Source organism: Nannospalax galili, unplaced genomic scaffold (genome assembly GCF_000622305.1).
Source record: "Nannospalax galili isolate Female #2095 unplaced genomic scaffold, S.galili_v1.0 scaffold307, whole genome shotgun sequence".
Taxonomy (NCBI): Eukaryota; Metazoa; Chordata; class Mammalia; order Rodentia; family Spalacidae; genus Nannospalax; species Nannospalax galili.
In genome coordinates, this window is record NW_008359625.1 from 5,554,851 (window position 1) to 5,580,834 (window position 25,984).

Genomic DNA, 25,984 nt, shown 5'->3' on the forward strand with positions numbered 1-25,984 from the left:
GAGAGACAGAGAGAGAGACAGAGACTTGACCCCCTTCTACCACCAAAGTTAGAGTGAGAAGATGGCTACCTATGAGGAATGAGCCCTTATGGGACCCTGAATCTATAGGCAGGGACCTTGGACTTCTCAGTCTCCAGAACCTTGAATGATGAATGCCTACTATTTAATACAAGCCACACATTAATGATATTTTGCTATATTAGCCTAAATGACCAAGATAATTCTAATAACAGGAAAGGGCCTGGTACCTATCTGGCACTCTTTAAACAGACTGAAAAATGAGCACCAGCCTTTATCTACTTCAGATAGTTTTTATTTCCGTACTCTTATATGACATTTGCAGCACAGGTAGTCAATCTCATTGGGACATAAAAACCACACTTGAAGCATGTCCAGTGTGCTTAAGGGATGCAGGTAAAGGCACTCAAAGGCCCAAACCCAATACTCCTGGGGGCACTTATCCATGTATCCTGTTGGGGTTGGGGGTGCTGTGCTTCCTCTGCATGCTAACTCCCACCAGAACAAGGGAAAACTGGCAGGTACTTGACATCACCAAAGTAGCTATTGGTTTTGATAATACAGCACAAGCCAACTAGTACCAGAGCCCAGGATCAGTCACCAAGAGCTGTCTGGGTTAGTACCAGAACAGTGGGCAGAAGTGACAGTAATGCCTTAGGTCTGCCCTGTGGTATCCTCCCCATATGGTCACTATGCTACTCTGACAAAAACAAAAAAAAAAGCAAACTGGAAACAAAACCACCCCCAAACAGACCTGCTTTAGAGACAGATTCTTAACAATTAAAACAAATCCATAAAACTATGCATAGAAACTGTGCTTGGTATCAATAATGGCAAAGTCAGCAAAGAGTAAAAAATACAATGCTAACATTATTAAAATGCAAACTTGGGCTCACCAAAATCACTATGATGAGGCCACAAGCCAACCTGAAAGGGACCTAAAAGTTAAAAATGTTATGAGCAAGGGATTAAGAATGTAACTTCAAGTCAGGCCTGGTCACACAGGCCTGTAATCCCAGCTACTCAGGAGGCTGAGGCAGGATGATCTTGAGTTCAGGGCAAGCCTAGGTAACTTAGCAAAACCCTGTCTCAAAATAAAAACAATTTTAAAAGGGCTGGGGTGTAGCTCAGTGGTAGAGCCTAGAGTGGTAGAGTACAAGCACAAGGCCTTGGGTTCCACCCCCAGCACTAAGGGAGAAAAAAAAGTGCAACTTCATTGAGAAGCTAACATTAAACAAGAGTTCATTAAAAGTTTTGCTTTAAAAAGAATCCCCAACAGTTCCACCAAGATGGATATGCCAAAAAGGCCTAACACATCCTGTTCATGCTCATTGCCGGCTGGTGAACAAGGAACTCAAGGCAACAAAGATGGATGGGCCAGGCAGGGGCTTAGAGGAGGTAGAGTACTGGATGAGGTACTCGGGGTAGACCTGGTGCTTCTCAAAAACTACAAAGATGGTTGGGTCGGACACACTGTTCACACAACTGTCATAGAAGGCATTTCTCTGGCCTTCCTTGGCTGGAGGGCGGACGAAAGCAGCATTGCCCCTGACGAAGTCTCCCACCAGCACCCGGGCCAGGAACATCATGTGGGAATGTGTGTCGGATTTGCTGTAGTGGTGGGAATAGGCAGCATCTCGGGCAAAGTAGCTCCCTGAAATGACACACACAGGCTCCACTGGACACTAGAAGGACAAATCCTGGCAATGGGTGATGCCAGCAGTCTCTGCTCTTTCAATACCACATCCCCTTCTCCAGTTCTCCACTATTGCCTTCATGCATGGAAGTTATCAACAACCTCTCTCCCCATGTGGCAGGGCATCCAAGGGGTCACCTAACTCAGAAACTACTCTTAGTTCTAAATCCAACAAAAACAAAGATCTCTGAGCCTGTTGCTATTTAGTCTTAGACTTCAATTTGCCCATGTATGAGATGAGGTGGTCCTGCCCAACCTCAGTGGGTTAGCATGGAAAGTGTAACATCTCTTTCACTGAGCCACTCTATGGGTATAAGCAGACCAACACGTAGAAAAATGCTTGTCAAATGGGAACCTGAGTTAGAACAGAAGCGGCCTCCTCCAAATGGGGTTCACAAATCTATCACCAGCTTCTGTCTATCCTGATCCCACAACTACCATGTCAGACTGAAACTAACATACAGGTAGTTCATGGAGTTAGAGTAAGAACTACAGGTTATTGAATTTTCTAAATTTAGTTACCACAATGTGGCTATAGGCGAAGTCCTCTTCTTTTTCTCAGTAAGTGTTGAAGGGTGAAAGGTTACCATATATGCTTGCAAATGGTTCAGAAAATAAGTGATAAAAGTCAACAAGGCAAGATGTTAAAATGGATGAATATAGGTATAATTTATGCAGGAGTCGTTATACATATATGTATGTGTATATACATTACATATGTATGCACATGTATAATATATATAAACATACTTTTTTTTTGTCTTTTTGAGACAGGATCTCCCTGCAGCCCCAGCTGGCCTGGAACTCACTATGGAGACCAGGCTGGCCTAGAACTCCCAGAGATCTGCCTGCCTCTGCCTCCCAAGTGCTGGGACTAAAGGTGTGTGCCACCATGCCCAGCCTACATTTTTAATTTTTAAAAATTTATTTTTATGTATATGAGTGTTTTGCCTGCATGTATGTAAGTGTACCACATATGTACAATGCCTGTGGAGACCAAAAGAGGGTGCTGAATCCCCCAGAACTGGAGTTATGGACTGTTGTTAGCTGCCATGAGGGTGTTGAGAACTGAACCCATATCTTTTGGAAGAGCAGCTCATACTTTTAACAACTGAGACATTTCTCCAGCCCCCACATACATGTTTTCCTTGCATTTCTTTCTATAACTTTAAAATTACTATCAAGTAAAGTTTTTTAAATAATCAAGAGATCAAAAACTGAGAAAACTCATACATTAGGAGGTTTCCAGGTTTCTATTCTAAGGCCATCATTAAGGCAGTCTGGGGAGTTCATCAGGGTTAAAGGTGTCCCTCTCCTCTTTCAACTGTCACTACCTCCCACTTCCCTTCTTTCTACAGGGAAGCAAATCTCTGTGAGGCAGGACTGCCCTGCCACACCTTAGCTGAGCTCCTGACTAAGCACTGCTGAGTAATAGCCAGGACACTGCCAGCTCAGGGTGACATTGCACCCCCAGAGGCTTGAAGGTCACTTGTCACTGGCATAGACAGGCTCTTCAGTACCCTCTGTCTGTTTTCAAGCAGTTTCCTAGCCACCAAAAGAGGCCACCCTCACCTTACCCTTGCCATAGGATGTACCATGAAGACCACAGACCCGCCAGTCAAAGTTCTGCTGGCAGATGGCATCCACGAAGTTGCTGCTGGTACCATGGAACAGCTGTCTCTCATCTACTTCCTTCCCCCCATTTCGCTTCTGCATCTGCCCTTTTTGCCTAGAATGGTAGAAACATGCATGTTGAGGGAAAAGAGTGCTAACCATCAAGTTCAGCTTCCTGGATCCATAAAAATGCATTTTGTAGAAGAGGAGGAGGAGGAAAAGTAGAGGAAGAAGAAGAGAAGGAAGAGGAAGAGGAAGAAGAAGGAAGAATTATTATTATATAACCAGAAAATGAGGGCTATGGGCTGCCCCAGCCAGACCCTGGAGGATCTAGCCACAGGTTAGAGAATAGGACAGAAGGTATGGCAGGGCCTGGTAGAAGATCAGAGGAAAAGCTTCCCTTCCATAGCAATAGGCTCCAGAGCAGAGCAGTTCTTGAAAAGCAGGCATGGGTCCTTCCTCCACCTGCCCTGAGTGAAGCTGGGCCTGGAAAGCTACAAAGTGGAGAAAAGTCTTGGGGGGGGCACCCTCAGAGCCCACCCTCCCCTCTCACCATGACAGAGTATTACTGTGAAGTGCAACAATATTGCCCCAGACCCACATAGGGATAGGTCAGCTAGCCCTAGCCCACTGTAGAGATCCATGGCAAATTTCCACCCCACATGAAGAAATGCTGGGTGACCAAGAACAGGCTGTACCCACCCTCCACATACACATTCAACGTGGCTCCTGCTCTCTGGCCACAGCTTTACATTCCTGGGGCTGACAATGTGGGTGAAGAGTTTAGCTCTATCTCACAGATCTCCAGGAAGGTAGAATGGGCAAGAGTGGGGTCTGGCTTTGCTACTAGCCAGGATGAGAACAGGACCTATGCTAGGGAAGCTTTAGTTTCTTTACCTTTACAAGGGGTTACTCCATCACACAGCCTTAAAGAAGAGTGTAGACAGCTCGTGGCACACAGCAGCACTGGATGAACATGCTACAGTATCTGACTGTCCTGGAGATCCAGGACATGTTGGTAAACAGCTAGCAGAGTAAGTGACAGAGCTATCAGCCAATAGCCAACCCCAATATACCATTGGTAGACTTCCCACAGGCCCAAGTTCTGGATCCGCTCGATCTTCTGAACAAAGTAGAAAGGCAGTGTACGGTTGAAGAGGTTCCAGACCTTCTGGTACTCTTCCGAGGAAGAACTGAGGACAATCTTCTACAAGGGGAAAATATTTTTCCTATGTTATTGTCATATGGTTCATATACACAAACTGTTCCTGATGTCACTGGGAACCTCTATAACTACAGAATAAAGCCAAAGAGTGATACCCATCTCCCCTTTCCCTGAGATGTGGTCTCTCCAATGTGGGATGTTTACAAATATATTTATTTCCTCTTGTTTGCTTTGAAAACAGCCCAAATGACAGGCAAGTGGTGCCTAAGCCAGCCATCCTATGTGACCCCAGGATGTTTCTCTTTCGTATCCCACACAAGCCAAAGACAAAGAGGTGGACCACGTGGGCCTACAAAGGCTGTTATCAAAAAAAAAGAATGTGAACTTCTCCAGCCCTTCACATGCTGCCTGCCTTGCTACTCTTTGTGTGTAGTACTCTATGATAGGAGTCCTTCCAGGACAGGGTTTGTCATGTTGGAAAAGTCTGTTTGCAACAATTGGCAAATGCCAAGCACTAACAATCAGCCAAGGTGCTCCACACTGATGGGGCCGTAAGGGATATTATTCAGGATAGAGTATTATACTGCTTACCACAGTAACCAGAAAGTAGGACCCAACTGAACTACTAAACTGTCTGGTCTACTGTGTGTCTAGTGTTTTCCCCACTCTAATGTCCCTCATCACATCAAATCTTGCCCTGGTTCCTTTTTATTACTTACTGAAACAGATTTACTAGCCAAGCCCAGCTTGGAAGCTCCTTATTTCTGCCCTTCCTAGAAAATTTCACAGCTTATCTTCCCCTCCCCGTTCACACTACCACCTTTCCCCAGGAGCCATATTATTCCATAGATGGTCATCTGGCCTTAATACCCCAAAATCTGCAAAAACAAAGAAAGAAAACACCTCTCTGTGGTCATGTCCCCATAAGACACAGCTGCATAGAGCAATCGCTGCACACACACCCATCTCTATAAAACCCCTCCTTTCCAGCTCCAGGGTGTGAGAATCTCATACCTTAAATCCCAGGTCTGGCAGGGCTGCATGGTCCCAGTAGTCTGGGATGCTCTTTAGGCCTTGAAATTTGGCATTGCTACAAAAGTAAACAAAACCACTTAGACATTTAATCCTTAGACATAAGCAAATCTATCACAGGTGATCTCTACTCACTAATATAATCAGTCTGAGACTCAGCATAACATTTTAAAAGTAGGTAGACGGCAAGGAAGCATGTCACAGTATCCACCACACAAGAGCACTTTCACCTTGCCTATGTGGCCAAACCAAAAATTATCAGCTGTGAGAGATGCACCTCTCAACCTGTGTCCCATTACCACACAGAAAGGGTAGAACACACAAGCACAAAGAATACACAGCCTTTATCCCAATCTTGAAATTTAAAGAGCACCAAAGACTTTAAGCTTTAAAGATATGTACTTGACATATTAAAAAAATTTGTTTTATTTATCTATTTTTATTTTTATTTTTTTGGTCTTTTTGAGACAGGGTCTCCCCGTAGCCCCAGCTGGCCTGGAACTCACTATGTAGACCAGGTTGGCCTTGAACGCACAGAAATCCACCTTCCTCTGCCTCCCAAGTGCTGGGATTAAAGGAGTTCATCACTGGCCTAGATTCGCTATGGAGACCAGGCGAACTCAGAGATCCACCTGCCTCTGCTCTAAAGGCATGCACCACCACGCCCAGCCTAAAAATATTTTAAAACTGTTTAACATTGGTGCCAAAACCTATTTGGTAACAGAAATATTAGTTGATATTTATAGTCTATTATTTGTCCTTAAATACATTCTTCTTTGCAAAAATATTAGTGGGCTAAATTACAGGGTGTCATATAACATAGGCAGTATACTATCTTTCTAAAAATATAAACGGCCAGGTGTGGTGGCGCACTCCTTTAATCCCAGCATTGGGGAGGCAGACGCAGATGGATCTCTGTGACTTCAAGGCCACCCTGGTCTACATAGTGAGTTCCAGGACAGCTGGGGCTACAGGGAGACCCTGTCTCAAGACCAAAAAAAAAAAAAAATATATATAATAAATTTAAGAAGCTACTATGAAAACAGCACTAGAAGACACATGATTCAAAGGTCTTAGGAGCAGCACCGTAAAACTATAATCCAACTCATTCCCTTTAAATTGCAGAATCCACTGTCCTTCCAACAACACATCTACCTTCTGTTTCTGTTGGCATGGGACATGTCCCTTCATCCCAAACCTCAAAGAAATCCCACAAATAACCTTCCTAGGAAAATGTCACAGTTTAAAAATAACTAAGCAAGGACCTACCAATAATCATCAACAAAAAGCAGACCAATAAAGACTTATAATGATAAAATTATCAGGCAGATTATAAAATAGCAATCATTCTTACGCATAAAGAGAACTTGAATACGTATGTAGGAAAACCATAAAAGACCCAGAAAGTCTGAAAAAGAACCCAGTAGACAGTCTAGAAAAGTAGAGTAGAATCTTTCACAGTAAACACTCAGTGGACAGGCTAATTAGCAGATTGAAACATCTGAAGAGTGAAGTGAGCTGAAAAACACATGGGATAAAGAATTCAGAAAGTGGCCCAGAGCAGATGAGATGGGAATAGGAAAGAAGCTGAGATGCAGAGAATGGCGAAAAGGCCCAGTGGGAATGAAGTCAGAACCTAAGGGAAGCAGCAGACAGGAAGGAGACCACAGAACTGATGAGATGTGCTGGGCACAGCTTTAAGAAGCCCGAAGAATCACAGGCAAAATAAATACAAACATATACCTAGGCACTTCAGAGTGAGGTACAAACTCCAAGATAAGAGGCCTTTAAAATTGGCTACAGGAAAAAAAAAAAAAAAGTGTGATAGCCATCAAAAAGTGCTACTTAAACCAAGAGCAACTTGTCAAAAGCAAAATGGGAAGCAGAAGACAGAAGAGTGCTATCTTCAGTGTTCCGAGACAAAGCAACACAGACTAAGAGTCTATAACCAGTGAAAGCATCTTAAGGGCAAAATAAAGACATTTAGACAAACCAGAAACAGTCGTCTTCCATCAGAAGTTTATCTAAGGAATTTGAAAGGACAAAAAAAGCAGCTAAAATGTGAGTGACTTTTAAATTTTTTTATTTATTATTTTTATTTTATGTGTATGAGTGTATTGCTTGTATGTATGTGAGTGCACCCATGTCATGCAATGCCGCAGAGGTCAGAGGAGGGCTTCGGAGTCCCCTGGAACTGGAGTTAAGGATGGTTCATAGCCGCCATGTAGGTGCTGGGAATTGAACCCAGGTCCTCTGCAAGAGCAGTCAGTGTTCTTAACTGCTGAGCCATCTCTCCAGCCCCAAATGGGAGTAATTTTAATGAAGCATTCACAGTACAAAATAATGTTATCTCGTACTCCTAGAAATTAAGGTGTGGTTAATAGAGGCCTAACAGCCTTTGCTGCTAGGGTTACTGACAACCAGCTACTGTCACAAAGGGAAGAATTAGGCACATCATCTGCAAGAGCAGGACACTCAGCCCACGGAGGGCTGAATCACTCATACCTTATTTCATATTTGATCAAAATAATAACCTTTTTGTGGTGCTAGGAATCAAACCCAGGACCTCGACTTGCACATGCTAAGCATATGTCTAGTTATAGCCTCCTAAAAACTAAATTAGAGGGGCTGGAGAGATGGCTCAGCAGTTAAGAGCACTGACTGCTCTTGCAGAGGACCTGGGTTCAATTCCCAGCACCCACATGGCGGCTATGAACTGTCCTTAACTCCAGTTCCAAGGGAATCCGAATCCCTCTTCTGATTTCCTCTGCATTGCAGGACATGGGTGCACTCCCATACATGCAGGCAACACATTTGTAAGCATAAAACAAAGAATAAAATATTTAAAACAAAACAAAACAGAACAACAAACTAAATTAAAATGATGACACTAGAGACTGAGTCTCATCAAAGAGACAGATGACTTTAACTTTTGCTTAGGGTAGGCTCTGTACCAGGGAAAGAATAAAACATTACTTCTAGTTGTAGGGCTACCAGAATCAACCATTAACTAAACCCAGAAATGATACCAAAGAGACTGGTTATTTAACCAAAAAAGTAAAATAGAAGATAACTCTGTAATAAAAATACCGTATAAGCAAAGTAATAAAGCAAATAAAAGCCAAGAGACAGTATCTGAAACTTAGAGAAGCAGCCAAGGGCTAAGAGGGCCTATCAGATAAAAAGCTCTCAGGGCTGAGAAGAGAGCTCATCTGGTAAAGTACTTGCCATAAACCATGAGGTCATGAGTTTGGATCCCCAGCTCCCACAGTGGAAGGACAGCACCAACTTCCAAAACCCCAAAACTCTGACTTCCATGCATGCACCTTAGCATATGCAGGCCTGCACTCACACACAAAACCACACATACACACACAGTAATAATAAACAAAATTTAAATTTAAAAAAAGAACACAGCAGAAAAAATGGGAGTGGGAGAACTGGCATGGATATTTTAGGGAAAAATGTTCAATCTCACTCAAAAGAGAAAGCACAGCAAGCACACCATGAGCTCAGAAGAAGTACAGGGCTTACTGAGTCACTGGCAGCAAGCCCAAGGGAAACCTGCAAACCACAAATCTTGCTGGGCAGCTGTGATGGTCCAAGATCGTGAAAAGGAACTTGATTTACCTTCTAGGACTCTAACCTGACAATCAACCTCCAAATTTGGAACAGCACATACACCAAATGCTTCTTTGTGGCATTATACTTTGTAATAGCAAAACACTGAAAACACAAACATCAGAAGGAGACAAATTAAATAAACTATGCTATATACACAAAACAGAGAACCACATAAGCAGTAGATTTAGGAAGATTTCAATGACTTGAACAGAGATAGTTACCAGGATCTATGTTTAAGTATTTTTTAAAGGTGCAGAATAATATACATAGTAGGTTACTTTTTATGGAAGAAAAATAATTTTCCTAATAGGCAAATAGTTTTGTGTATATGTAGACATATTTTTATTTTTTGCAAAGATAAGCATAATAAAAATGAGAAGCAAATGAAAATGGTTACTACAGTGGAAGCAGGGTAGAGATAACACAGATACAAACCACGGAGTAGACTTTATTAAAAGTTTTTAACTTTGGGGGCTGGAGAGATGGCTCAACGGTTAAGAACACTGCTCTTACAGAAGACCCAGGTTCGAATCCTAGCACCCACATGGCAGCTAACAACTGTCTGTAACTCTAGTTCCAGTGGATCCGACAGCCTCTTCTGTCCTCCACGAGCACTGCATGACACAGGTGCATTTACCTACATGCAGGCATAGCACTCATACACATAAAATAAAAATAATATTTTTAAAAATTTTATATGTATGAGTATATTGCCTGCATGTATGTAAGTGCACCCATGCTGTGCAATGTAGAGGTCAGAAGAAGAGGGTGTTGGATCTCCTGAAACTGGAGTTACAGACAGTTGTTAGCTGACATGTAGGTGCTGGGAACCAAACCCGGGTCCTCTGTAAGAACAACCAGTGCTCTTAACCACTGAGTCATCTCTCTAGCCCCAACAAATTCTTTCTTAAATGAAAGAATTTCTTTTTCACAAGCACAATCAATGATATTCATCGCTGAAGTCTTCAGAGACCCAACAGAGATACTCCCTCCCATAAAACAGCAGTGAGCCTGACTTCTCAGGCTAATAAAGCTATAAGCATCTAACACCACTGTTAGTTTAAAGTCCCAACATTGGCTGTGGCAAACTCAAACTATAAGGGAAACCATGGGATGTCTTCCCTATCCTGGCTAGCTCCAGTCTCATCACACCTGCCTAAGCCTAAGACACTTGCTTCAAAGGAGATCTGATCAGTGTCAAGCTCAAGAATTTCCCACCAACTGCAGAAATCTTCATTCCTTCCTTATGTACTCCCAAGCCTATGAACTCAACTAGAGGCTCACAGCCGTCATCCTGTGATGTAAAGAAACCCAACCTGGAAATAAAGCTGCTGTTTTATTAAGGACAATAATAATGGTTTCGGTATTTTGGAATTCCATGATATTCAAGAATGAAATACATAAGTTTTTTTATTAGTATAATTCCATCATTGTTTTACTACTTCATCATTTTAAAAACAATCATGTCAACAACTCAGTTGTTATATTCAAAGACAAACTGATGGACTGGCTTCATAGTCTAGCTAGCCTTGTACATCCCAACAGGCAGCCTTGTACCTTTGTGTGATGAAGCTTTCATCCACAAGGCTAATTCTCGCTTTGTCTGAAGAAGACATTCTTAACTAGTAGGTTTGAATGACAGTAGTATGCTAGTCACACATGCCAGTCAGTGTCCTTTCTTGAGGTCTAAGAGAGGCAAGCAAAAAATACCTCAACTGAAAACATACACCAGGCAAGCTCCGCAAATACTACTTACCAGGACTGCTTCATCTGCACATCCTGGGGAGACACATACTTGGGTCTTCGACGAACCTTTCTGACAGTACCATAGACCAGATTTTTCTGCACAAAAGCTGAGGAAAAAAATAACCAATGAAAAAACATACATATTGTAGATACATACACACACACACACACACACACACACACACACACACACAAAGTAATGTTTTATAAACATAAATTAAATGGGTTGGACATCTAATCCAAACATGTAAAATCCAGAATCAGTCTTAAAAATAAAGCAGTTTTACACATTTCAAATATTCATAAAGAAAAAAGGTATCCTTAGGAGGCTGAGTTTAATGAATAGAGGAATGATTAGTAATTGACATATCAACTATACATGAGTGCTTCTAAATTGTTCATTCCAATCATATTTAAACTTTTATTTTACTAGCAAATTTTCCCAGCTTGGATATAAAAGAGCTCCAGCCCAGCCTGAGACCAAATTATCACATCGTGAGTTAATGTGATTTATAGTTAATACAATAATTTTATTCTTACATTTTTTAATAAATTGGCTCTATTACTAGTGTTTATCAATCTTTTTAAACCCCTGTCTTTCATAAATATAACTTTTTCCCTACTCTCAAAGACTCTCGAGTTCATCCGAAGGATGAAGGACAGGTACCCAGCCTTTCCACTGAAAGATGACAAATATCTAGAAGTTATGTTTCTTATTAGGAAAACTCTATCAAGTCCTACTTTGCATACTTAAAGATATAAAACCAATTTTATTTTCATTTTAGGAACGTTTTAATATTAAAAGTTATAGATGTCTGAACTTTCCCTCACTGTCTTTAAACATAAACTACATGGTTCTGAGGTGTATCCCTTATACTACAGCTATCCTCATCCCCTTCTGGAGTTCATTATTCACACGCCAGCTCTGTGACCCTTCTGTCATCATCATTCATTCAACCTTCCACTGATGCTTTCTCATTAGTGCACCTGGCCTATTAACTATCTATAATGAATTTTAAATGAGCATTCACTAGTGAAAATAGGCTATCCAGAATAGATACACTGGCTAAGTATGTATTAGACACCTTTTCTAAGGGGAAGCCCTTTTCCCTAATTACCTTGTGGTTTCCTTAACTTACACTGGGTTACATCTCTAAATGAGCTTGCCTTAGGAAATTCTGCCTGTCTATAGCCTGGCTTTCACCTTGAGTTATTCCTTCATGAAGAATCCTTAAAAAAGATAGAGATGGTCTGCCCAAACCTACAGAACAAGTCATTTGGGCTGCTGTATATGTATTTTGAAGGTTGGTTTCCTACTAAACAGCAAGTAGCCAGGCGTGGTGGCACACGCCTTTAATCCCAGCACTCGGGAGGCAGAGGTAGGTGGATCTCTGTGAGTTCGAGGCCAGCCTGGTCTCCATAGTAAATCCAGGACAGCTGGGGCTACAGGGAGACCCTGTCTCAAAAAGACCAAAAAATAAAAAAATTAAAAAAAACCCAGCAAGTATATGTGGCAGAGTATGGTCTGAGACTCTTGCTTTCAATTATACATCACTAGCAGAGACTGTGAAGGTGAAGCCAAACACTTCTTTTTCTTTTGTAAATACTACTAATACCAAAAAAGAAAAATCAATCAACAAATGAACTATGGCCAGCCTAATGAGTTTAGGTCAGGCCACTGTAACACACTTTTTCTAGCTACACGTGTGTATGCCCCCTCTACATCCTTGTGCTGAGTACACTATATCCTCAGGGCTTGAGGTCCAAGTTGAGAATTATAAAGGTGCAACTGACATTGTTGTGTCTGACTTTTCCACATATTTGAAGGAACTATTTCATACTGTAGTCAGCATCAGTCAGAGGCATGACAGCTGCATAAACTGGCTTCAAGGCAATCCTGCCTTTTATTTTCTCCCTATGCTCTTCCACACACCATCAAATATTATGTGACTGTCAGCTGTGGCACCAAGGGTGGCATCCTCCAGCAGAAGTCTTCCCCTGGAGAACAAAAGGTACTTTTCTTAGGGGCAAGACAAGGGGTAGGGAGTCTCCCTTAAACAAAACCACAAGTGCTGTAAAACCATAAGCCAAAAATAACTGGCCAAAAGCAAGCAGCCAAGTGTTTTTTAGGACAATTCACTGAAGGCACTTTGCTGCCTTCCACACAGAATGAAGTGCACAAAACAGCAAAGATAGTACACTGCACTGAAAGAAAGCCCTCTGATTCCCTTTAACATGCTGGGCTTCCAAGAGGATGCCAAGTCTAAAATGTGAAATTCAGGGGAAGGTGAACTGTGCAAAGCTAAATAGATAACCAAAATGGAGATGGCATAAGAAAAACTATATAGCAAGACTAAAATGTAAAAAATTCTTACATATCAGTCACGGAAGCCATGGGCCAATGGGTGCCTGACCTGCTTCTGTTGGTTAAATGGGAAAAATCATCTGAGATCTAGTTTCAAGACACCCCAAGTACAGAACTTTTTTTTCTTTAACATGTATGAGTATACAGCCTGCATGTATGTAGGTGCATCCATGTCTTGCAATGCCTGCAGGGGTCAGAAGAGGGCATCAGATCTCCTGGAACTGGAGTTACAGACAGTTGTTAACAACCATGTGGGTGCTGGGAACCAAACCCAGGTCCTCTGCAAGAGCAGCCAGTGCTTTTAACTGCTGAGCCATCTCTCTAGCCCCACAAGAAGGAAGTTTTAATTAAAGTGTGTCCTATAACATGCTAAGACTGACTGATGTCCCATCAAAGTACAAGGCCACAGCAGGAAGCGATGAGGGGACACTGCATAACAGAGCCACTTGGGCCTCATCAGGATTTGAGGTTAATCTACAGATACAAAAGGAGCTGCCCACAGCCCTCAGAATAGCCATACTGTGCTCACTGACCCTGTTCCACCATGTTTCAGAAGGGGCCCCCTCTCCTCAAATCCTCCAAGCATATCTCCTTGGCACTGCAGGCCAGCATCATCTGTTGATGGGTCCATATGCTTTCTGAGATGAACATACCCTTCTTCCTTTCTTATACCAGCCCAGGCCCCCAGGTTAATATGGAAGAGTTGAATCCACACAGGCCAGACTCTGCCCCATGATGGTGGGGTTTACCTTTGAAGTCTAATTCGTAGTTGTGCTTTCCAGCCTGGAACTTCAAGGTGGCTGCTTGGGCATCAGCCCCTGGGACACAGAATGCCAGGTAGGCCTTTTCCACATCACTGCTGTTGATGGTAGTCACAGGGTATGCTGTGCCCTGTAAGGGGGAAACCCAAAGACTTCATGGAGACAAAAACCTATGATGATGAGCAAAGATGCTGGCTAGTCCAGCCATATTCTATACACGCTCAAGACAAATGAAATGGTCTTGTTATAGGGGAAGAGGGAGGCACCAGGGAGCACACTAGAAGGGAGGGAGGCATAGAAGGAAGGGAGAGGACTCATGTAAAGCTTTCCTGGTAAACAGAAGGGAGTTAAGTACAGGTCCTGCTGAGCAGGGTAACAGGAATACAAGCAATGGAAAAAAGGGTATTCAAATTCCTCAGGACAGTGGGATGGCTCAGTGGTAAAAGCACTTGCCACCAAGGCTGGCAACTTGAGTTCAATCCCTAGAACACATAATAGGAGAGAACCAACTGCCACAAATTGTCCTCTGTCTGCCACATGTGTGCTATGGCATGCATGTACCCACAGACAGAGACAGACAGACACAGACACAGACACACACACACAAAATTTTTTTTTTTAATTTTCAGAATGGATGACAAACGTTGAAAATGATGGTAAAATATCAACAGGGAATTCTCCCACACTGCTTAACTGACCAGTTAGGCAACACTACTTCTCTGGCTGCTCTCATTCCCTCCATTCTTTAGTCAGGCTTCAGTTATTTTCTATGTGGCTTTCTCTTTCTGGTCCCTTGGAAGACTCCTCTGTTTTTTTTTTTAGTTATTTATTTCAACCTTTCGTTTTCTCCACAATTGCCTACTAATATCTAATATTTAGGGTTGGACTCACCTGAGTTTAAATTCTGAATTTCTGTTATGGCTTAGATATGGTTTGTCCCCCAAGAATTTATAAGCTCTGATAGCTTAATCCTCAGTGTGGTAATGCTAAGGAGTAGGAGGATTTTTTTTTTTTATTTTATGCGTATGAATGTATTGCCTGCATGTATGTGAGTGTACCTGTGTCGTGCAATGCCGCGGAGGTCAGAAGAGGGCTTCAGATTCCCCTGGAACTGGAGTTAAGGACAGTTTGTAGCCACCATGTGGGTGCTGGGAATCAAACCCAGGTCCTCTGCAAGAGCAGTCAGTGCTCATAACTGCTGAGCCATCTCTCCAGTCCCATGGAGTAGGAGCTTTAAGAAGTGAGGTCAAGCTGGGCATAGTGGCACACACCTTTAATCCTAGCACTTGGGAGGCAGAGACAGGAGGATCTCTATGAATTCAAGGCTAGCCGGGGCTGCAGGGAGACTGCTTCAAAAAGATCAAAAAAAAAAAAGTGGGGCCAAATGAGGATTGGTTCAGTCACTGGGCACTGCCTTAAGAAGAGACTGATGCTGGTCTTGTGGAGTGAGTTAACAGTCTTGTAAGTTATTATAAGGCAAAATAATTCACCTACTTAGCCCTTTTGGCACACAGCTCCTTTCCTTTCTCCTTGTCTACCATATTGTGACCCAACCAAGAGAGCCCTCACCAGAGACCAAATAGATGGGACTGCCTGATCTTGGACTTTCAGCCTCCTGTGAGCTAAATATACCACTTTTAAAGTACCCAATCTCCTTCAGCAACAGAAAAGACACTAATAAACTCCCAAGTCTGCTGGCTTGGAAATTCGTTTAAACTCTGAGTCTCAGTTACCACAGATGTAAAGAATAAATAAATGAATAATTATATTTAAATATACTTATATTATGCACTAGAACTATACCACACATGCTAAGTTGGAAAAATAATTAGAATAGGGTATGTAGAACACCTAGCATAGTGCCTAGGAAAAGATTCAATAAATTTTACCTATAGTCATCATTATTCTTTTTAAATTTTTATTAGACTTTTTATTAGATTTCTTTATTTTTTATTACGTTTATTTGGGGGGAGAGGCACGCATGTCATAGCACATATGTGGATGTCAGAAGGCAACTTTGTGGAGTCATTTTTCTCCCTCCACCATGTGGGTCCCAGGGATCAAACTTAGATTGTCAGGCTTGGCAGGAAATGCCTTCACCTGCCAAGCCATCTTGCCAGACCTCATCATCATTATTCATGTATCTGACAATTTACTGGTAACTAAAAGTAAAGCTATTGAACCTTTAACTCTGACTCTGTAACTTTTCCTATTCCCCTCAGTGGTACCATCCTACCCTAAGTCACAAGTTCTAGACTTTATGGACAGAATAATAAAACAAAGCTCAATACAGCAAAAGACGAGGGGAAGACTAAAGCAAGTAACCATATTAATATAATACACCATCTTCAAAGTCCCTCATAGGTCTATATGGAATGATACAGAAACTAAGGGGACTTACTGAGAATGACCTTTGCTGAGGGATAACCTGGCAAAAGTTTCCTGGAGGAAAAAGACATGTGAGTCAAGGAGTCAGAAGGACTTCGCTCTGTGAAGGCGATCAGGGAGGATGTAGAAGATATGTCATTTTGGAAGTAATCTATTTTATGGCCTTATACCTTATATTATGCCTAAGTTTTTCCTTATAAACTCCACCATCCTTCAAAACTAAACTATTAGGTTAAAATTGGAAAGGATGAGCAGGCAGTATTAAAAATCCTTTCTAGATAGCAAGGGGAAAGGAAGAAAGCAAGTCCGTTCAGCCCAAGGAAATTAAGCAAAGAATCAAGGGGAATGGAGAGAAGAGGCAGATAGGCATGCCTATCATGTCCCAGACCTGAACTTTACAATCAAAATCCCTTAACACAGGTTACAATGCAGGTACCTGAGCAGAAAGCAAAAACAAATGGTTTTGGCCATAGCAGAGGTCTAGAGGAAAAAACTAAGGGTTAGACTGAAAAAACCCAAGTTTAACACTTGGAGATCCTAGTAAGATTGGAAGGGAAAACAAATCTCCATGTGTTCTGAGGCTGGCCCAGGTGCCACACTAAATTTTGGGGTACATCCTGAACTCAGACAAGAACTTATCTTTTCTGAAAATCAAAAGAAGACTGACTTGAAACTGGAAATTAGCAAAAAACTAAGGAAAAGAACCCAAAAAAGGTGAAAGGACAAGAATGATCCCAAGGTTGTACAGCTAACAGTACAAAAGGAAATCAAGAGAACCCATCAAGTCCACACCTGTGGACAATCCCACCAGCACATGGGTACATCAAAAATATCCACATGCAGTCTATTCCTAGGGATTTTCAAACTGTTCTAAATGACTTTACACAATGCAATTAAAGAGTGAAAACACAGGGGGAAAAAAAAGGAAAAAACCCAAGTATGGATTGTTTGGAAAACAAGGGTCCCCAATCCTGAATTTGATAATTCAGTATAGGAAGCTACTTCAGAGAACCAGGGCCCTGTGTCATCCCAATAGGGATGCCTCTGTCTTTCCCGGGAGCTAGAGGGATCACCAAATAAAATATGACTACTGACAACTTTGCTAAGTGTTTCTGTCCTGTCACTGGTCCCAAAATCTTCTTAACTAGGCAAGCCAGATTCATGGAACATGATCAGTCAGTTGCTTTCTCCCCTCCCCCATCAGGCCTTTTTCTCTTATGCTTCTGATCAAATTGGAGAATCTGTCTGAATGAGACCAAAGGCAGGTAAGACAGTGCCCAGAATGATGGAAGACAGGAAACGGGGAGTTGAGGAGGTTAGGCAAAGCAGCAAGTGAGGAGAGACTGCTGCTGGGGAGTACCTAGCACTGACAGCAACCAGCTCCAATTGACCAACAAACTGAAGCAGCAAGACCTTCTCTTTTGATAGCCATCTAGTTCTGGAGGACCTGTAATATATCATTTTAAGCATGGATAATACATCCGTGGTAAAAGAAAAAGGTCTTGCCCTCATGGAACTTATATCAAAATTGGCCAGAGAAAATGGCATTCTTTAAGAACAAAAAACAAAAGCCTCAATACAACCTCCAACAAGGCAGTGAATACAAGTATTCACCAGGCCCAACAGATCAATTTCCACTGCAGAAAGATCTCGACATAAATGGTTCTCTCCTTATACTTTCACTTCAAGTCACCAGGATTCTCTTTGAGCTCAACCATCATGAACACCTTCAATAACTCACAGGGGCAGGTACCTGATTTGAGTTCCATAGCATAGCAATTGCTGATATAAATCAATATTCTTATACATTCTCACCTTCTAAAGTTGCAGAAAGAGGCAAGAAAAGAAACTTGAAAAGCTTTCAACTTTATACCACAGCTACACAAACACACCCGTATGCCCAGGCACAAGCGCCAGAGTTCTCTATTAGCAAGTAAGAGAGGCATCTTTCTAACCTATTTAATAAAAATCAATGAAGAAAGCTGACCTCACTAGTTTTTTATCACTCAATTCTCATGAGCCAAGGCACACCTAATCATTCAAAGACAGAAGCCCATAAAAAGGAACTACAAATTATCTAGTTCTGCTCTAATGTCCCCAAAGCCAGTAAGCAACCCGGGACCTGAGGATCCTCAACTCTACAGAGTATGCTCCCTGACAATCTTTGTGCTTACATCTGGAATGGCTCCTCCATCCTGTACAAAACACCCTTTTTCCATCACACTTACTTGTCTTCCATATTCCTGCCAAGAACCAAATTCATCCATCCAGTACCAAATCCAGTCAGTAGTAAGGATGAAGTGTGGGGGTTTGGTGACTGAGGAAGCTGTGGAGAGGCGGCGAGCCAGAGTACTACCAAATTTCATGGAGGTAAAGTCTAAATTATCAAAGTGAAAGCCAGCTGCTGATTCTGCATACATGATCCTGCAAAAGAAAAAAAGAGGTAGATTAAAATGGCACTAAACAAACACAGGTCCTTCATCTTCCACTATAAGAGCACATGGCTGGTAAACGCAAATATTAAATGTGTCATACACATTTTTAGAAATGTGTCCAGAGGTGAGGAAAACTACCTTTTTTTGTTGTTGTCTTTTTGAGATAGGGTCTCCCTGTAGCCCCAGTTGGCCTGGAACTTACTATATGTAGACCAGGCTGGCCTCAAACTCAGAGATATGCCTGCCTCTGCATCCCAAGTGCTGGGATTAAAGGCATGCACCACCACACCCAGTGAAAACTACTTTTCAAGATCATCAAATTCAACTAGATGAAAAATAGTAAGAATCAGAGTAATACAAAAGACTAGTTACTGTGAAAATCCTCACTGTAAAACACAAAAAATGCTGTTTAAAATATCCTTTTAAAAATGTATTAGCCTGGGTGTGGTGGTGCATGCAGGGAGGCAGAGGCAGGTGAATCTCTGTGAGTTCAAGGACAGTGTGGTCTACACAGTGAGTTCCAGGACAGCTGGGGCTACAGGGAGACCCTGACACAAAAAGACCAAAGAAAAAAAAAAAGTATTAGAACTGGAGATGTAGCTCAGGGGGAAAGCAGTAATCCAGCATGTACAACACCTTGAATTTGATCCCCAGCACTACGAAAATAAAATGCATTTCTATCAAAAAAGGGACAGACTTAAAAGGTAAAAATAACAGTTAATGGGGCTGGAGAGATGGCTCAGCAGTTAAGAGCCCTGACTGCTCTTGCAGAGGACCTGGGTTCGATTCCCAGCACCCACATGGTGGCTACGAACCATCCTTAACTCCAGTTCCAGGGGAATCCGAAGTCCTCTTCTGACCTCCGTGGCACTGCACAACATGGGTGCAATCACATACATGCAGGCAATATACTCATAAACAAAAAATAAAAATAATAAAATATTAAAAAATAAATAAATAACAGTTAACATGTACTGAGCATTCACTATGCAAGCCAGCCCCAGTTTATGTATAGTAGATTACATCTTTATAACCCTATGGGGTAGGTAAGGCTGCTTCCTCCATGTCAGATGGGAAAACAGAAGCCCAGAAAAGCTAAGAAATATATCCAAAGGAAAACAGCTAGCAGATGAGGTTTAGTTTGGCTGCACAGCCTACATGGGTGACTACTAGGACAGGCTCTATTCTAAATATGGTACTGCACAAAGGTCAAAGGTGGGTGTGGGTGGGTATGCAAGACCAAAGAGGAAAGTGAGGGCAATGTCAATGAGCAATGACAAGAGCAGTGTTTTAGCAGCCAAGGCAAAAAAAAAAAAAAAAAAAAAAAAAAGAACAAATGCAGTATCTGGGTAGGAGGTCAAATCAAAAAAGTGATTAATTCCCCCCCAGTGCTGGAGACCGAACCAAGGCCTTCCCACATGCTAGGCAAGTGCTCCATTGAGCTATATCCTAGCTCTCTTTTCACTTTTTATTTTGAAACAATCATTAAGTTGTCCAGACAGATCTTGAACTTGTGACTCTCTTGCCTTACCTTCCCAAGTAGCTGGGATTACAGATCTGCACCACTAGGCCGAGCTCATCTGGTTAGCCATGGTAGTACTCACCTATAATCCCAGAACTTGAAAGATGGAGGACTTCTGATGGAGAATCAGAAGTTCAATGTCATTCTCAGCTACACAGTGAGTTTGAGGCTAGCCTGAGCTACATGAGACCCTGTCTGGAAAAAATGAGAGACGTGAGGGAGGAGAGAGAAAGACAGACAGAGAGAAAGACAGAGACACAGAGACAGAGACAAACTTCTGTATAAAACCAGGTCCATAAAGGGAGACTGGGAGGAGACATGCCTTGCCAAGGCAATCAGGAAGAAAATTCACCTGCATTTACTTGGCTCTAGAGAATAAAGAAAAAACTTCCCCAAGGACGCTGAACCACTCAAGCCTCACATACAAGTTTTAGGCTGTTTCACATTTCTACATGAGAATTAGCTTTAGAGATAATGGTTCCCAGAAAAGCAAACACAAACTCTCTGGAGGAATTCTTCAACGTTTGCCTCACAAGAATTTCCACAAATAGTTTCATCAGTTGACAAAAACAAACAGAACCAGACCACTGAAGGCCACAAACTAACATTCTCAGACACAAATGTGTATAAAGTATTTTTTTTTTATGAACTGAGCGTCATAAGTCTCAGAACAATTAAGAAACTAAAAAACTGACCAGGGAAACTTGAAGGAAAAAAACTAGAACATTTATAAATAAGCAAAATATTATCATAAATTTTATATTCACAAACGAGACCCATTGTGTCTCAGATGAGGCTGAGCTTGTGGACGAGAGAGAATTCTCCTAAATGAAGCAGAGAGAAGGAGAGAATGAGAGGTTGGGAGAATAAGGATCAGGTGAAGAAATCTAAATGGACACCCAATTAGAGTTTCAGCAGCAATACTTGCTGAGATCAAGGCTAACTGTCAGAAAGTGGTCATGCATGTGAATAAAAAGTAACAGACACAAAGCTGCTATTATCCCTAAACTCCCAAGAGTCGATAAAATTTTGACTTCAAATTACAACACAGTTGTTTGTGAATGCTGATGAGATTTAAAAATTTCTAAGCTGGGTGTGGTGGTGCACTCCTGTAGTCCTAGCACTTGGGAGGCAGAGGCAGGCAGATCTCTCTGAGTTCAAGGCCAGCCTGGTCTACATAGTGAGTTCCAGAACAGCTAGGGCTACAGGGAGCCCTGCTTCAAAAAGACAGAAAAAAAAAAAAAATTCTAAAGACCAAAATGCCAAGAACAACCAATAAATTTTGAAGAAAAATGAAGAGTTTTTGCCTTATGCCAGAACTTCACATAAAACTCCAACATATAAGACAGTATGGTGCTGACACAGACAGGTGCTGAACAGAGGCCAGAAACAGACTTATATGAAATGTCAACATTTTACCCAACAGGGTTCTCTTTTGATGATTTTAAAAACAAACTAATTTCTGGAAATGAACAGTTGTTATGGTTATACAATATAAACATACTTAAATATCACTGAGCTGTACCTTTTTAAAATATTTTATTTTTATTTTATGTGTATGTGTGTATTGCCTGCATGTATGTGAGTGCACCCGTGTTGTGCAATGCCGTGGAGGTCAGAAGAGGGCTTTGGATTCCCCTGGAACTGGAGTTAAGGACGGTTTGTAGCCGCCATGTGGGTGCTGGGAATCAAACCTGGGTCCTCTGCAAGAGCAGTCAGGGCTCTTAACTGCTGAGCCAACTCTCCAGCCCCTGAGCTGTACCTTTGAAACGGCTAGAATGTTTAATTTTAGGTTATATATTATTAATTAATTTATTTATTTATTGGGTTTTTTTAGACAGGGTCTCATTATGTAGACCAGGCTGGCCTCAAACTCAAAGATCCATCTGCCTCTGTCTCCCAGGGGCTGGGATTAAAGGCATGCATAACCACATTCAGCATATATATTTTAATCATAATCAAATAACCAAATTAATTAAAACTTTTTAAAGTGGTCATTGAAAAAACTGATGATTCATCTACCTAGAATGAAACTGGGCTGAAATTTCATCACATAAAAAGAGAAATTAAATATAATGTTGTACTTAATGGAAGGCAGAGGCAGGGGGATCTCTGTGAGATCAAGGCGAACTTGGTCTATATAGCGAGCTCTAGGCCCACTGAGGCTATAGAAAGACCCCATGTCTAAAAACAAACCAATCAACCAACCAACAAATATACATATACACATTTGTATATAATATACACACATAGGTTTGTATTTAAAATGTTAAAACATTTAGAAAAAAACTCAAGAGAATTTCTTTATGTTCTTGGGACAAAGGAAGATTTCTTAAGCACAAAAAAGAATAAAACCATAAAAGATCTAGGTATAGTGATACATACCTTTAATCCCAGCACTTGGGAGGCAAAGAAGCAGGAAGATCTGTGAGACCAAGGCCAGCCTCATCTACACAGTGAGTTCCAGGCCTGTTGGAGCTACAGAGAGACCCTGTCTCAAAAAGACAAAAGACAAAAAACCATAAAGGAAAAAGATGGATAAATATTTCTCTTCATTAAAAGACACATAAGCTGACTAGAAGAGCTTATTTTTTAACTCATTCTTAATAGCTGGAAATATAGAAAATTTCTCAAAATAAATGGTTAAAAACACAGCTGTCCTTACACCTAAAATGGGTTAAGGATAGACACTGTACAGAAAAAGGAAGCAAAAAAAGACAATGGACACAGGGAGAGAAGTTTTTCCAGTCCTTAGGAGCTGCCAGCAGGAGGATGAAGAGTTTGTGACTGGCCTGGACTACACAGTGAGACCCTGTCTCAAAAAACAAAAACAAAAAAAATTTAAAAGGAAAATCAAAACAAAAGGAAAAAAAAAACAACAACACAGTACTGAGCTAGACTCAGGGCATACCAGTACATACCAAATGGTTCGATGTGCAGGTCTAGAAGTTAGACAATGACAGTCTATGGGAGTGGGGCTAAATGAGGAAACCTCTGGGTTAATGAGACATTCTGTATCTCAATCAGACTGTTAGCTCCACCACAAGTGAATGCATGTCAAAAGTCACTGAGCTGTATAGTTAATATTTGTGTTTGCCACTGTCTAAAATATACCTCAGAAAGATTATGGGTGGTATGTGATCCATTTAATATTTTTAAGGGAATAATTTGTTTCACAAACTTAGCCAATAGCACTTTGTAAATATGCACTCTAAGTTTAAAATTACTTTGGAGCTCAAACAGTCGTCTCAAATTATTATTTAGGGAGCCAGAGAAATGATTTAGAGTTAAAAGTATTTGCCATTTTTGTAAAGGATCAAAGTTCAGTTCCCAGTACCCATGTTGGGTGGCTCACAAACCATCTGTAACTTCAGCTCAAGGGGATCTGACACCATCTTCTGGCCTCCACAGGCATGTGCACTCACATACAGACACAGACAAGACAGACAACATACATACACACCTAAAAATAAAATCAATCCCAAACTCTTAAAATATTAAAAAATAGGGGCTAGAAAGATGGCTGAGAGGTTAAGAGGACTGATTGCTCTTGTAGCGGACCTGAGTTCAATTTCCAGCAACCATACGGGGGCTAACACCCATCAACAATTCCACTTCCAGGGGATCTGATGCCTTCTTCTGGCTTCCACAGGCACTGTATGCACGTGATACACTTACAGGCATGCAGACAAAACACTCATACAGATAATAAATAAAAGAATTAAAATAAATTTTAAAAGTTCATCTTTTAGCAACATCTCAGCACATTTTAACCCAGTTTATGGTAAGGATTTAAAATAAGACCACCTAGGATTTCCTTGTTTACTGTGAACTGACTGAATAGAAATGCTAGGGTACACTTAGAAAAGGAAAAATTTTTAAAGATAAACAACAAACAGTGCAGCTATTATGACTTTGCAGAAACAGCTAAAAGTTCACAAATGATCACTTCTTGATTATCTATAATAATGAATAACTATGTATGTGATCAATCCTAGCAGCAACTAATGAGGTTAGTTGGTCTTGGTATGATCTTTCCCACAGCTCCTCCTGAGAGGAGAAGGTGAGAGCACGGAGACACCAAGCTGCCATAAACATGGGCTTCCACCTCCAGATCAAGCTGCTGCTGTGACTGTGTGTGTGTGTGTGTGTGTTGTTTAAGCTTAAATCCCTTATATTGCACACAAAAGGCCAGGCACAAAGCAGAGACAAGGGACACATTTTCCTACCTGCCTTTACTGGGATTGCTATATGCTTCTTCAATAAGTTCCATCTTATCCAAATCCTTCCATTTGCCTCCATCCAAGAACTGCCATCGATATGGTAAATGAAAATGAACTCTATAGCACTTATCTAAAATAGAAACATAAAGTAGTAAGATAGCCTGGCCTAAACAGAGTGGCTTCATCCTACAATTGTCAATGGGAGTGGGCCTGATCATTGACCTGAGAACTTTCTGGAAAGTTATAAGGAAGTTATGTTTTGTTAGTGCAGTCATACCTAAGCATTTACATAATGAAATACTGTGTGTCTTACAATATGTGTCTTCCTTTTTAACAGAACCTCATACTGATTTGATTTTTTTTTAATGTGTTGATCTAGAATTTCATTTCATGACAGTAAAGAAGCTAATCACAAGGTCATTGGTTCCAGCCCTGCAGAGAGCAGTCAAACCGCTCAGTGTCCCTATATACACGGCATGGCACGTAGATAGGCAGAGGTCATATTAGAAATAGAACCAGAATTAACTCTAACAAGAATCCATATCAGAGCCAAGTCTGGTGACTCAGGCCTGTGCTCCCTACTACTTGGGAAGCTAAGGCAGGAAGATCATAAGTTCAAGACCTACATAGTCTACAGAGTGAGTGGAAGGCCAGCCTGGACATCTTGTAAAACGCTATCTAAAAAAGAAGAAAAAGAGCCAGGCATGGCGGCGCACACCTTTAATCCCAGCACTCAAGGAGGCAGAGGCAGGCGGATTTCTGTGAGTTCAAGGCTAGCTTGACCTACATAGTGAGTTCCAGGACAGCTGGGGCTACAGGGAGACCCTGTCTCAAAAAGACCAAAAAAAGGAAGAAAAAGAAACCAAAAGATTTTTTAAAAAGGTAAAAAGGGAGGGCTAGAGATATACCTCAGTGACAGACCATTTTTGTAGGCCCTAGGTTCAATCCCTAGTGAGAGGGAAGGAGAGAGAGAGGGAGGAAAGTTTTAAAACCATCCAATCTCAATACATCACGCTGGAAGTGGCTTGGCAACATAGTTCCAGCTGTTGAGATATATTCTGGCTTCTAAGGGACTCACCTCTTCTTCAACCACCCTCCCACCCCTGGCAAGTCTTCATACACACTGTTCTGCCCATCAACATCCATGTCCTCCCCTCCACCTTCTCTGTCTTCTTTTAGGGGGCCACAGGGCTCACTACCTCCTACTCCAAGCCCTTGCTCCCTGCCTCATCTTTACTTATGCTGGCCCTGACATTTCCTTTCAATAGCCCCATGGGTTTCTAGTGGATCTGTACAGAGGATGGTAGGGAGGATGGAGAACAGAGACAAAAGGACTTGGATGCTCACTGTACTCTGACATGGAGCTATAGTTAAGATACAAGCTATCAGGTACAA

General features: G+C 41.6%; 1 protein-coding gene across 3 annotated transcripts in view; it reads right to left on the reverse strand.

Annotated features, from left to right (window-relative positions):
• Positions 1-25,984, reverse strand: part of Parp12 (poly(ADP-ribose) polymerase family member 12) — an 89,690-nt gene that overhangs the window by 42,656 nt on the left and 21,050 nt on the right. Inside the window, exons 5-12 of one of the 3 annotated variants that reach the window (XM_008823501.3) lie at positions 24,596-24,719; positions 18,638-18,833; positions 14,010-14,151; positions 10,906-11,002; positions 5,508-5,583; positions 4,405-4,535; positions 3,292-3,443; positions 60-1,672 (exon numbers count right to left, since the gene is read on the reverse strand). In XM_008823501.3, coding sequence (XP_008821723.1) covers positions 1,347-1,672; positions 3,292-3,443; positions 4,405-4,535; positions 5,508-5,583; positions 10,906-11,002; positions 14,010-14,151; positions 18,638-18,833; positions 24,596-24,719 — 1,244 coding nt within the window. In that variant the 3' untranslated portion in view covers positions 60-1,346. Of the gene's footprint in view, positions 1-59; positions 1,673-3,286; positions 3,444-4,404; positions 4,536-5,507; positions 5,584-10,905; positions 11,003-14,009; positions 14,152-18,637; positions 18,834-24,595; positions 24,720-25,984 lie in introns of those variants that run through there. The other 2 variants (XM_029558854.1, XM_029558855.1) reach the window with 2 other exon arrangements.